General features: G+C 53.1%; 1 protein-coding gene across 5 annotated transcripts in view; it reads left to right on the top strand.

Moving 5' to 3' along the window:
• The window catches only part of DOT1L (DOT1 like histone lysine methyltransferase), a 74,308-nt gene extending 60,551 nt beyond the window's left edge, over nt 1-13,757 (top strand). For 2 of the 5 annotated variants that reach the window (XM_066276854.1, XM_066276868.1), the window contains exons 23-28: nt 2,385-2,514; nt 3,376-3,953; nt 4,257-4,462; nt 6,564-6,628; nt 7,058-7,993; nt 8,118-8,739. In XM_066276854.1, coding sequence (XP_066132951.1) covers nt 2,385-2,514; nt 3,376-3,953; nt 4,257-4,462; nt 6,564-6,628; nt 7,058-7,993; nt 8,118-8,146 — 1,944 coding nt within the window. In that variant the 3' untranslated portion in view covers nt 8,147-8,739. The other 3 variants (XM_066276860.1, XM_066276887.1, XM_066276877.1) reach the window with 3 other exon arrangements.
• The last annotated feature ends 53 nt before the right edge of the window (nt 13,758-13,810 follow it).

Genomic DNA, 13,810 nt, shown 5'->3' with positions numbered 1-13,810 from the left:
TCCAAGAGCATCAGCACAGGCCAAGGGGACTTTTGTCTGGTTTTTGCCCCACGAGACCTGGTTCCTTTTTGTTAAATTGCATGCCGTTGGGTTTTGAGACAAATAGAGCATCCAAAATCCAGGTTTAATTACATTAGCATCTTGCCTTTTTTTTTTTTTTTTTTTTTTACAGAGATAGAGAGAGAGTCAGAGAGAGGGATAGACAGACAGGAATGGAGAGAGATGAGAAGCATCAATCATCAGTTTTTCGTTGCAACACCTTGGTTGTTCATTGATTGCTTTCTCATATGTGCCTTGACCACGGGCCTTTAGCAGACCGAGTAACCCCTTGCTTGAGCCAGCAACCTTGGGTCCAAGCTGGCGAGCTTTGCTCAAATCAGATGAGCCAGCGCTCAAGCTGGCGACCTCAGGGTCTTGAACCTGGGTCCTTCCGCATCCCAGTCCGAGGCTCTATCCACTGCGCCACGCCTGGTGAGGTGCATCTTGACTTTTTTATCTTGGATTCTTTTTGTTAAGTGGTGTGAGTGGGTGGAGGAGTAGAACTGCCCGAGGTGGTAGAAGCTTGAAGCCTGTCCCCTTCCTTCAGTTCACACCTGTGTTCCCTGCCTCACTCTTGTGGATCGTTGAGTACATACCCTTACATAATGCAGACTTTTAAAAAATTATTGATATATAATCCACATACAATTCACCAGCTAAAGTGCGCTTTTCAACCTTGGCAGGGTAGCTCAGATGGTTAGAGTGCCAACCTGATATGCCAAGGTTGTGGGTTTGATCCCTGGTCAGGGCACATACAAAAATCAACCAGTGAGTGCATAAATAAGTGGAATAATAAATCTATGTTTCTTTCTCTCTCTCTCCCTCCCTTCATCTCTTTTTAAAATCAAATAAAAATTTTTAAATGTGCATTTCAGTGACATTTAATTTGTTCACAGGGTTGTGCAACCATCACCTCTGTCTAGTTCCAGAGTGTTCCATCACCCCAAAAAGATATCCTATCCCCATCTATAGTGACCTCTATTTCCCCTGCCCCTGGTAACCATGGACCTACTTCCTGTCTCTGGATTTGCCTGCTCTGGACATGTCACATAAATGGAATCATACACTGAGTGGCCTTTTTGTGTCTGACTTCTTCCATTGAGCATCATGTTTACAGAGTTCATCCATGTTGTAACATGTGTCAGCCCTTCGCTCCTTTTCGTGACTAATATTCCAGTGTGTGGGTGGAAACATTTGTGTATGGTTTCATCTGTCATGGGACATTTTTTTCTTCTTTTTCCAAGTGAGAGGAGAGGAGACAGAGAGACAGACTCCTGCGTGCACCCCACCAGGATCCACCTGGCAACCCCCGTCTGGGGCTGATGCTCTGCTCATCTGGGGCATGCTCGCAACTGAGCTATTTTTAGCACCTGAGGCAGAGGCTCCAGGGAGCCATTCTCAGTTCCCGGGGCCAATGCATTTGAACCAGTCTAGCCATGGCTGTGGTAGGGGAAGAGAGAGAGAGAAAGAAGGAGGAGGAGGAGTAGAGAAGCAGATGGTTGCTTCTCCTGTGTGCCCTTACTAGGAATTAAACCCAGGACATCTATACGCCAGGCTGATGCTCTACCACTGAGCCAACTGGCCAGGGCTTCATTGAACACTTTTCCCCACTTTTTGGCCACTGTGAACATATATGTACAGGCTTGGTGTCGACATTGTTTCATTTTGTTTTACATAGGAGAGGAATTGCTGGTTTAGATCATAACTGCTGCCCTAACTGCTCTTCCCTGTACCTTTCATTCCACCCTGAACCCATTAGCCAAAGTGATCCTTTAGGACCCAAGTCAGACATCTCTTCCTCCCCTGGTCAGACCCTTCCAGTGTCTACCCACTGTGCTCACACCCTGAACAGGACACTTGACCTTTGAGCTGCTTCTTTTTTTTTTTTTTTTTTTTAACAGAGGCAGAGATAGACAGGGACAGACAGACAGGAACGGAGAGAGATGAGAAGCATCAATCATCAGTTTCTCGTTGCGCGTTGCGACTTCTTAGTTGTTCATTGATTGCTTTCTCACATGTGCCTTGACCGCGGGCCTTCAGCAGACCGAGTAACCCACTGCTGGAGCCAGCGACCTTGGGTCCAAGCTGGTGAGCTCTTTGCTCAAGCCAGATGAGCCCTTGCTCAAGCTGGCGACCTCGGGGTCTCGAACCTGGGTCCTTCCGCATTCCAGTCCGACGCTCTATCCACTGCGCCACCACCTGGTCAGGCAGCCTTTGAGCTGCTTCTTACACACCTGCCATTCTCCTTGTTTCAGGCTCTTGGTGCGTCCCGTGGCCTGTAACCACCCCCCGACATTCACATGTCAGGCTCAGCTCAACTGACAGTGGGTATTCTCTTTCCACAGAGAAGCACCCCCAGTCCTGTGCCTCAGATTCGAGAGTCCTCGTCCACACTTGAAAAGCAGATGGGTGCTAATGCCCATGGTGCTGGGAGCAATACTGCTGGGAACAAAGGCCTTGCCCTGGCCCCCACAGGTAAGGGTGCTCCTACTGTCCCTGCCCCATTTCCAGAGGTCAGCTTCCACCTGTACTCCCACCCCCTCCCCAGGGGCTGGGGCTGGGGCAGGGGCAGGGGCAGGGGCATGATGTGTGAACGGAGTGTTTCCATAATGAGGCCCCCAGAGATGCCATGCCGAGAGCCTAACTCCTCCCAGCCATGGGGTCAGCGCTGAGTCAGAGCTGTCATTCCCTTTAGTAGCAGTAGCATAGCAAGCCCTGGGCATTGGGGGATCTAGGCTGGGCCCTCAGTGCATTCCCTGAACCTCTGGCTTGCATCCTGATATGGACATGCTTAGTCTGGCTGTATTAGAGCCTGGGTGGCATGGTGGCATTGTCTTTGTCAAACCACTGTGAACACTTGGACTGCCCAGTTCTTATCTGGGTTATGGTCTCCTTCAGAGAGCTTCGATTCTTGATGTGTGTCTGTTGACACAGGGCCTGGGGGAAAATGGTGGCTCTGTAGCCCAGAGGGTCTCTGTTGCAGCTGTCCAACTGTAGAGTGTAACAGTTTGTGGAAAGGTGGTGAGCATGTGTCAATAAATCTGTTATAACCACAGTTGGCAGCCAAATTGCCAGACCTACGGGCCAGGCTTGTATCAACATATGGCCTGTTTGGAAATTGTTTTTCCAGGCATAAATAATAAAAGGCAGAGGCCACTACTCACCTGTGCTTGCACCAGCCTGAGGGTACCTGCCTGGTTCCTTGGTGCTGTCTGGGGGCATCCACAAAATGGAGGGTGCATCTCGAAGGCAGAGTGTCTCCACCAGCTCCACCTGGGGCAGTGTCATCCTGTCCTGGGATGGGCTTCCCTGAGAAACCATGTCCCTTCCCTGCAGGCTTCTCCTATGCTGGCTCAGTGGCCATCAGCGGGGCCCTGGCAGGCAGCCCAGCCCCTCTTGCTCCTGGAGCTGAGCCCCCCAACTTTGATGAGTCCTCCAGCTCAGGGAGCCTTTTCAACACAATGGGCTCCCGCAGTTCCACGCCGCAGCACCCTCAATTGCTGGTGCAGCCCCGGAACTCTGGTCCAGCCTCACCTGCTCACCAGCTCTGCGTCAGCCCCCGGCTCAGCGCTGCCCAGGGCCCACTCTCTGATGTCAGCAAAGGGGACCTTCCTTCTGAAGCTGGCTTCTCAGATCCGGAGAGCGAGGCCAAGAGGAGGATCATCTTCACCATTTCGGCTGGTGCCAGCAATGCCAAGCAGTCGCCTTCCAACAAGCACAGCCCTCTGCCTGGGGGCACCCGTGGAGACAGCAACCAGAGCCACGGGCAGGACAGCCGAAAGCGGGGCAGGAGGAAGCGGGCATCAACGGGAACCCCCAGCCTGAGCTCAGGCGTGTCCCCCAAGCGCCGGGCCTTGTCCATCGCTGGTCTCTTCACACAGTCTTCAGGGTCTCCCCTCAACCTGAACTCCATGGTGAGGCTAGGAACGAGTGGCTGGGGCAGGTGATGGGGGGGGCACCCAGTTCAGACAGGCAGACATCTATCTGGACATTGGGTCTCTTGTTCCAAGGGCTGGCCAAGATGGGCTAGGTCAGGAGCACAATCAGGAACCTAGCCATATGCTGGAAGGGGGCAGGCAGCTGGCAGGCTTTGTAATTCTCCAGGACTCTGCACCCTGGGGTAACTCAGGCAGAAGGGGTTGGGGCAAAGCTCTTGGGGTTGGTACTGTGGGAGCCCAGTGAAAAGAGTTGTGCTGTGTTCTGTCCTGGTCCTTCAGGTCAACAACATTAACCAGCCTTTGGAAATCACAGCCATCTCGTCCCCTGAGAGTTCCCTGAAGAGCTCCCCTGTCCCTTACCAGGACAATGACCAGCCACCCATACTCAAGAAAGAGAAGCCCCTGAGCCAGACCAATGGGGCCCACTACTCCCCGCTGACCTCAGATGAGGAGCCAGGTTCTGAAGACGAGCAAGGCAGTGCCAGGTGAGGTACAGGGCTGGACTGGGCAGGCACTCCATCCTTGAGAGAGGGGTGTTCACTGGCAGGGCTCTGAAGAATAGGCACTTGTGGTCATGTGAAACCTCCTGGGGACAGGCAGCTTCCATTTGCCTTAGTTGGCAGAAGTGGGTGCTGGGGTCTTTAACAATCACTCCCCGTCTACTCCTCCTTCCCCAGTCTCTGGCACCCACCATCTGTCTACTTTTTGTCTCTATGAATCTGACTTCTCTAGGAATCTTGTGTGTCACTGAGCATAATGTCCTCAAGGTTCATCCATGTCATAGCAAATGTCAGAATATCCTTCCTCTCTAATGCTGCATAGTATTTCAGTGTGGATGGGCCATATTTTGTTTTTCTGTTTATCTGTCCATGAACACTGGGGTTGCTTCTAGTTTTTTAGCCATTATGAATGGTGCTGCTGTGAAGAGTCATATACATGCTTTTTGTTGCAATTTGCCTCATATCATGTGGATTTGCTAGGTTACATGGTCATTTTGCGTTTAATTTTTTTAAGAACTGCCATCCTGTTTTCCACAGTGGCCACTACATTGTACGTTTCCACCAGCTCTGCACTCAGGTTCCAATTCCCCCACATCCCCATCAGCACTTGTTATTATCTGATTTTGTTAATATAATAGTCATTCTTATAGGTATGAAGTGGAGTCTCATTATGGTCCCGACTTTTATCTCCTTAATAACTAGTGATGTTGAGCATCTTCTCACATGCTGATTGGCTGGCTGTGTGTCTAACTGGAGCCCTTAGCCTCACCTTTAATTGGGTTTCCTTTGTTGATGAGTTATAAAAGTTATTTTTCTGGATACATGATCCCTTACCACATACATGGTGTGATAATGTGTCCTCTCTCTCCCTTGTAGTCTCTTTACTTTCTTGCTAGTGTCCTTTGAAGCATAAAAGTATTAAATTTTGACCAAGTCCCATTTATCTATTCTATGTTTACTTTTGTTGCCTGTGCTTTTGGTATCTCATGAAAGTTACTTTATTTTGTTCCTTTTCCACAGATGTTATGTTTTCAAAAGTTGCACTTGGGTGTTCTTTTGTCCAACTCATAGCAGTTTCCAGACTCTTTTTTTTTTTTTTTTTGTATTTTTCTGAAGTTGGAAACGGGGAGGCAGTCAGACAGACTCCCGTATGCGCCCGACCGGGATCCACCCGGCATGCCCACTAGGGGGCAATGCTCTGCCCATCTGGGGCGTTGCTCTGTTGTGACCAGAGCCATTCTAGTGCCTGAGGCAGAGGCCATAGAGCCATTCTCAGCGCCCAGGCCAACTTTGCTCCAATGGAGCCTTGGCTGCAGGAGGGGAAGAGAGAGACAGAGAGGAAGGAGAGGGGGAGGGGTGGAGAAGCAGATGGGCGCTTCTCCTGTGTGCCCTGGCCAGGAATCGAACCCAGGACTCCTGCACGCCAGGCCGATGCTCTACCACTGAGCCAACTGGCCAGGGCCAGTTTCTAGATTCTTTCAGAAGGTCTTTGTCTCTGGAGGTCATAGTGTTCTTAGGAATAGAACTGACATATAATACACTGACATAGAATGTACCCCATTTATAATTTGGTGCTGCTACAAAGTCCAGCTTGCTGCAGTGTACTACATCTTATGTTTCACGTGCACAACACACTATATATTATAGATCAGTGTTTTTCAACCACCAGTCTGTGGACCAGCACAAAATTTCTGGCAGACTGGCAGCAGTCCATGGACCAGCTATTGAAAAACACTATTACAGATGTCAAAGTATACCACAGCTAGCACCAGGGTTTTAAACTACTTGAGGGATGGTTCCATCTGGGGCGTGTGTGTGTCTTTATGTGGGGAAATAGAGTCCCTATTTCTCTGTAGTGGCTGAGCCCTCAGCCCTGTCCCCCCACCAGCGACAGCATCGTGCGACCGATGGGGCCACAGCACAGGCATACAGGGCACTAGAGCCATGGGTCCTCCTCCAAGGAGGTCTGAGGCCAGGCAGGCTGTGCATCTACTGCTGCCCAACCTCCCTGGACAATTCAGTGAACACGTACAGTTCTCTTAGCATGCACACAGATTTCAAACAGTCTTTTTTTCTTTCTTGATAGAATTGAGAGAAAAATTGCAACTATCTCATTGGAAAGCAAATCTCCTCCAAAAACCTTGGAAAATGGTGAGTAACAGTTCATTACATGAGTCCCCAGTGCTAGGTGACAAACGCTGTCTTACCTGCACAGGTGTTTCTGAGCATAGTGGTGCTGGGAAGGCCATCTCCACCACAAGCCAGTCTCGATGTTGTACTGTGTCCTCGCTTGCTTGTGCAGCGGACCTGTTTCCTTTTTTTTTGAAGGAGCCAGAGTCTGATTTATGTTGACTAGTCCAACCACCTGTCCTCCCTCCTGCAGAAGCCTTCCTTTCATCTTTTATCTTCCCCTGTAGCCCCACCCTAGCCACACGTAGGGCCAACCTTTTTTGGGTGGAAGGGCATCATTCTGAGCTATGCAGCTCCCTCCCAGACCCCTTGGACACCTTGCACCACAGCTCCCACCCTACTTGGCCCTTTGGACGCACCCAGGCCTCAGTCCCTGCCTCTCCTCCTTAGGTGGCAGCCTGGTAGGAAGGAAGCCAGTGCCCTCCAGCGAGCCCATCAACAGCAGCAAGTGGAAGTCCACCTTCTCGCCAATTGCCGACCTCAGCCTGGCCAAGGCTGCAGACAGCCCGCTACAGGCCAGCTCTACTCTGAGCCAGAACTCTCTGTTCACTTTCCGGCCCACCCTAGAGGAGCTCGGCTCAGTTGATGCCAAGCTGGCCACTCACCCCAGGAAGAGCTTCCCAGGTGCACTGTCGGGGACTGGTGGGCTGAGCCCCATTAGCAACCCTCCCAATGGCTTCACCTTCAGCGGAGGCCTGGCTGCCGACCTTAGTTTACACAGCTTCAGTGATGGTGCTTCTCTCTCCCACAAGGCCCCTGAGGTGGCCAGCCTGGGTGCTTCCCTGAGCTTTTCTGCTCCAAGGGGCAAGGACAGCAGTGTAGAACCTGGCCCTTTTGTGAACAAGAGGCAGCTGGATGGACTGGGTGGCTCAAAGGTTGAGGGGATCAAAGGCAAGGAGGCAGAGGTGGGCCTGCCAGTGTGCACACCTTCAGACAAGGCCTCGTCACATGGCAAGGCGGGCAAGGGCCGGGACCGCGAACCTGACTTCAAGAATGGCCACAATCTCTTCATTTCCGCTGCTGCTGTGCCTCCTGGGGGCCTCCTCAGTGGTCCAGGCCTCGCCACAACAGTCTCCTCGGCAGGCGGCATGGCCCCCTCCTCTCAGACACATCGGTCCTTCCTGGGCACTTTCACTCCTGGCCCGCAGTTTGCCTTGGGCCCCATGTCCCTGCAGGCCAACCTAGGCTCATCTGTGCTACAGTCTTTGTTCAGCTCTGTGCCAGCTGCTGCTGGCCTAGTGCATGTCTCATCTGCCGCAACCAGACTGACCAACTCGCACGCCATGGGCAGCTTTTCCTCCGGTGTGGCAGGCGGCGCAGTTGGAGGTAGGCAGAAGCACATCTCTCCTGTCTGACTCTCAGGTCCCACAGGACCTGCTTTGGGGTCTTGGACACCAAGCCATCGCCGAGGCCTCCTGGACCACTGGGTTTAATCACAACTGCTTTACAGGTTCCTTTCCAGATCTCCCTAAGGGATGAGAGGCTGTGCCCGCGTGTCCCTTTGTGTCCACTTTGCACCCGCCATCACGTTCCTTTTCACGACTGTCACATGGGCAGAGCACTCACACGTGAGTTGGCCTGTCAGGCTCTCCAGTTGTGACAGTGTCTCTTATACCTTTAGGGGAGCCAGTGCCATGACTAGGTCTTTCCTGCCTCCCTGTGGAGGTCATAGTCAGACCTGACATCCCATGGGCTCTGGGAAGCCATGGGGACTGGACTGGGAAGAAAGTGTCCATAGTGCCTACTATACTGTGGCTCCATGTAGGGTGGAGTGGAGCCATAGAGCTGGGCCCTCTGTGGTCCCTACCTCCAAAGGTGACTCCTAGCTGGGCACAGGTGGGCAAGATGTTTACAGCTGGGAGCCCAGGAGGGTGTTCTGAGGGGGGTATGGCCTAGGGCCATCCTGCAGGTAAGTCTCACCTGGCCACCTGCACTCCTGCTGCCTGCTGCTTTGTCCCTGCACCTGCGTGCACTCAGAGCTGCGGCTGCTGTCTGCTTCCCCTTTATTGCGTGTGTCTCTTCGCTTGCCTGGAGAATGCCCACCTGTTGAAGCTGAGTTTTTCTCTCCTGTTTGCAGGTGTCTTTAACCACATGGTGCCTTCCGCCTCCACTCATCCGTTTGGAGCCAGTTTCGGCAGCGGGGCTGCTTGTCGCAGCACCACGCTGAGCTTAACCCCAATGCAGGCTGTGGCCAGTACCCCCGTCTCTTCCTTTCAGGCCCTGTCCTCTGTGGAGATGAGGCAGCCCCTACCCCAGCCTCCTCTGCCCTTGGGTCGGCCCCCTGTGGAGCTGCCAGCACTCCACGCACCACCCCCTCCTAACGCTGCCTTGCCTCCTACTCCTGCGCTGCTCCCTGCTAACTCTGAGCCTGTGCTCCTGCAGAACCTTGCGCCCCTCCCGGCTAACCAAGCTTTCTTACCTGCTTCCTCTGCTGCCTCTCTGCCTCCTTCTAACGCCTCTCTGTCCATCAAGCTTACCTCCCTCCCACACAAGGTCTCCCGCCCCTCCTTTATGGTGCACCACCAGCCCCTGCCTGGGCTGACCCTGGCCCAGGCCTCACCTATGATCCCGCAGGCCAGCTCCACAGGGCCGTCCGCCGTATGGGTTTCCCTTGGCATGCCGCCTCCTTATGCCGAGCGCCTTGCGGGGGTTAAGCCACGATAAAGACCTTGGTTAGCTAGCCCTTCTATTCTGTAAGGTAAGGCTAGAGCCCAACCAGGTGGCCTGTACAAGAAGCTCACCTGTCCTTTCTTCCACAGAGAGTGGATGAGCCCACAGGGCTCTGCAGGAGGGGCCTGGGACCATCGGTTCTGAAAGGTGCCAAAGAAAAATAAGCACACGGCGGGGAGGGAGACCGTGGAAGCTGTGCATGTCTGCCTCTGAGTGTGGCCTGAGAACCAGCACAGACTTGGGAGGGGAGTAGCCTGCCCTCAGTGCCCACCAGACCTTCCCACAGGTCCCATGGTGCTCCAGCCCAAGGAGGCAGCAGATCAGGGAGGCCCTGCAGACTGGACAAGCAGGGAACTGCATTAAGTCCTATTGGGGAGGGGACCAGGAAGAAGTGGGTGAGGCCAGCAGCCTGGCCAGCTCCATCTTGCTGCCACCCTCTGTCTGCAGTGGTCAGGGTTCCAGGCAGCCCAGGTGTAGGGCTGTGGGGGCGGCTCTGAATCTAAGCATTGCTATTTGCTTGCTCTAGGGCCTTAGCCTGTTGCATTGAATATACCTTATGGCTTTAAGAAAATTCCATGCATTTGAAACCTCTGGTACTTAGCAAGTCTTCAGAAGATGGCGATAGTTGATCTACTTAGCTAGAGGTCCCTGACAGCAGGCCCTAACTCACATGCCATGCACAAGAGGTCAATGGATAATGGGGTGAGCGTGGTGCAGCCTCAGGAAAGGCTGCCTGGGCAGGTGGTCGGTGCTCATCTGGCTTCCAAGGAATTGGGCCCACATATTTTGGATTTCAATGTGGAGTCAAGAGGAAAGAGAGGAAAGCAGTGTACGAAGGGTCTGACTTTGGGAATGGGATGAGAAAGGTGGCTATGAGGCCTTCAGGAAGGCTGTCTGCTCCTTTGCTGCCTATGAGGGCATTACACAGCTGGGCCCCTGGAGGAGCTGACCTAGCCACTGCTGGTGGGGCAAAGGGCCTTCCTGAGTGAGCCTATGGGGTGAGTACTCCAGAAACAAGCTGGGTAATACCAATCTGGGTGCCAGGGGCCAGGTGTGAGGTCTGCCTGCTGTACTTGGCCATCTACATGTGTTTACGTGGAAATAGGTATGAGGGTGCAGGAGTCTGACAGCCTTCTAGTAGGGGCTCAGTTCTGGAGATGAGCCATGCCTCAGTCCTGGTGGAAAAGCCTGGAAAGTAGGGTGGCTCCAGCTCACAGTGGCCTCCCACTGTCAGAAAGTCACTGTGGCTCGGACCGGCTTAAAGAGGTCAGAGGTGTGTATGTGGAAGCATCTGGGTGTCAAGTTCCTAGTCCTGACCCACAGTGGAGACCTGTCTTCATCTGATCCGAGGCCAGGCTGGACAGTAATGACCTTACTTCCAGTGCGAGTAGACCTGTCAGTGGGACTGCCCGCAGGCACACTCCCCCATACTCCATGAGCTGGCATGTGGTGACCTGGGAGTGTCTTTTCCAAGGCTCCCAGGGAGGGAGGGAAGCTGGGATTCAGCACCCCATGAAAGGTTTTGGGATGGTGACCTCCTGCTTCTGACTGGGCCAGGGGCATGGCACAATGGTGTCTGCAACAACCAAGTTCCTTCTGTCTGTCTATAGGTTTTGGTTCCTGGCCTGGGGATGTGTGGGCTTCTCCAAGTGAGATGCTAATGCTATGATGCCTTTCCTCCTGCACTGGTCTCTGCAGGTAACTAGGATTTCTACCTCAACCTCGAGACCTGTGCAAGGACAGCTGGGCCGCAGGGCTGGCGGCCGGCCAGATGGCAGGATGGACCGAGGATGAGGCTCTACTGAGTTGACGCTGCGCAGACCTGCAGGAGATGCTGGGCCTGGCTCCAGCTTATACTGTCGATAGTTTTAGATAAAGTATTTATCGTTTTTTAGAAAGCATAAACAATTTTGACTTACTCCACTGAAGTCATAAAGACAACCTATTAAGAAATGTAAATATTATATATGAGAGGATCTATATAAAGACATCGACCCGACGGACTGGCCCGCCAGCAGAGACGCCAACAGCCGGGCCCGGTGCTATCTCGTCGCCAGGCCTCACCATCTCCACGTTCTTTTGGTGCTGACTCGAGATTGACCAACGCCAAAACTAATCTTTGTTGCGCCTGCCCTGTCATCCCACGCTCTCCCATACCAAAGGCACCTGTCTCCTGGTTAAGGGTGGTTTGCTTGGTTTTCAATGCCCCTCAGAAAAGGCCCTCTCCCCTACCCCATCACTGTGAACGCTCTAGCCGACTGTCAGCCCTGGTCCCTGGGATGGCACCTTTGGTGTAGGAAGGGCCAGCAGGTGACCTCTAGATGCTGCACGGAGGAGGGCTGCTGTGAGTGGTGCTCGTGGGGCAGGTCTGGTACTTGACTCCAATGTGGGGCTGCTGGGAAGTAAGTGCTTTACTTTGTATGTCTGTACTGTCTTGGGTTCACGCAGTCCAGCGAGGCGCTGGCCGGGGCGTGGGGCAGGTTAGCCGTGGGTGCCTGGTGTTTCTGTATAGAAGAGTCACACTGACGAGTGACAGTATTTTATAGAGATGTGATGAAAATTTATAAATTTCATAGACTTCATTTATTTTTAGATTGTATATTGCACAGTAAACTTAAAAAAAAAAAAAGGAAGAAAAGTGAGGGGAAAAACTTTATTTATTCAAGTACATACAAGTGGCGTTAGCCCAGGGCTGGAGTGCCCCATGTCCTCCTGGCCAGTCTATGCCACTGCTTCATGGCCCTCCAGTCCTACAGCTGGAGTGACACCTACTGCTCATGCTGGAGCAGCCTCCATGGTGCTTGGGAATGAATGCACTGTGAGTGAGCAATGAGGGCAAAGCCAGATTCACAGGAAGGTGGAGAGCTGTTTGGATTCTTCCAGAGGTTGTCAGCAGGGTTCTCGGGTCCATCCAGCCCAGCAGCCTCTACCAGTTCTGGGTTTTTTAGTTGAACAATGTTTATACATTTTCCCTGAGAGGGCATGTCCAGGTGCTCTCTCTGTCCTTTGGAAGGGCAACCAGCCAAAGGGCCTGGCTCATAGGGGGGCCTTGATCTCTATGGGGGCCTTACTAGGCCTGGGTGGGTTCAGTCTGAGCCGGGGCTGCTCTGGCGCTTTTCGCCACAAGGTGGCACTGTCAAGGAACATGGGAACTCAAAAAAGCCTTGAGCTCCTGCTTTCCCCAGTCTGGCCGGCACAGCCTATCCTTCCAGATGTGATTGCCAGAGGTCCTCGGTCTACATGGGAGGGTCATTGCAGCGGGCCTGGCCTGGCCCCTGCTTCCTCCTGATTCTTGGGGGCAGGGCTGGAGCCGGCCTTTTGGGGGGATGGGCAGTGGTCCACTAGCCCAAGAGTGCGGAGCAGGCCTGGCTGTTGACTCCCTCATTTCCTTAGGTGGGTCTTGGTAGAGCCCTGCCTCCTGCTTGCCCTGGGGTGATGCCTAGCCCAGAGCAGTAGTCAAGGTTGAAGATGGTGCTTGGAAAGGTTCTCATAACTAGCTGTCCTGTAACTGCTGCCCTGGCTCCCTTACCTCCAGGTCTGTGCTCTTGGCACATGAAGGTGCTGTGCCCACCTTGCATTCTGCAACCCGGTCCTCTAGCACAGGGCAGCATCCCTTCCCCATGTTGGGAGCACAGAGATCCCTAAAAAGCTGCAAGGCTAACAGTAGCAAAGTTGCAGCACACAGCAAGCCCCTGGCCTGGAAATCAAGCAACCCTGTCAACACTGCATCACTTCATGGTGACTGTGCCACCGTGTAGGACTTCCTACTGATGTGCCATATCTGTGCTCCCCACATAACAATGTCTGCCCAACAGTGGGCAGAGCTAGGTTCTGCCAGTTAGTGCTGGGGTCTCCTTTTTTCTGCACCTATCCTCCAGCCCTCTTGGCTCTGAGATCAGCCGTGGTTGGCAGAGAGGACTGTCTTGGGAAGGACAGCTGCATGAACAAACCTTACCCCCTTTCCTATGAGGAACAGGTTCTAGCCCCTTCTGGGCAGAGACCTGGTGCTGCTCTGTGGGCAACTTCAGGGAAGTCCAGGGCTGTGAGGGTGCTTTGCTCAGGAAAACCTAACTCTGAAGACCCTCCCTGTCAGGAGGAGCCAGCCTTCCCTTCCAGTTATGACTTGTGATTTATTTAAGACCCACTCACCCCTTTATTTATCTGTGCCGTCCACAGGAGACCATTCATTCCTCCTCCCTCCATGCACCCGTCATTCCCATTCACATGGTCAGTCCACACCGGCTTGTCTTGACCTTCAGACCAGCCCTGCTTTGTCATTTTGGTAGACCGTGTTTCATTTGGGGGTGTTGGCAAGGCCCATCCCCTTTGGGTTGCTGGCTTGACCCTCTTTCCCTAAGTGAACCCCACTGCACTCTGATTTCCATCTCTAGACTATAATAAAATGTTTGTTTTCACTTGATTGTGGTCTGCTGACATTTCTCCCTGGTTACTACACGGTGAGACCTTAAGGTC

This window comes from Saccopteryx bilineata, chromosome 1, assembly GCF_036850765.1.
Source record: "Saccopteryx bilineata isolate mSacBil1 chromosome 1, mSacBil1_pri_phased_curated, whole genome shotgun sequence".
Classification (NCBI taxonomy): domain Eukaryota; kingdom Metazoa; phylum Chordata; class Mammalia; order Chiroptera; family Emballonuridae; genus Saccopteryx; species Saccopteryx bilineata.
Note: the sequence above shows the minus strand (reverse complement) of the source record. Positions and strands in the feature narration are given on the sequence as shown.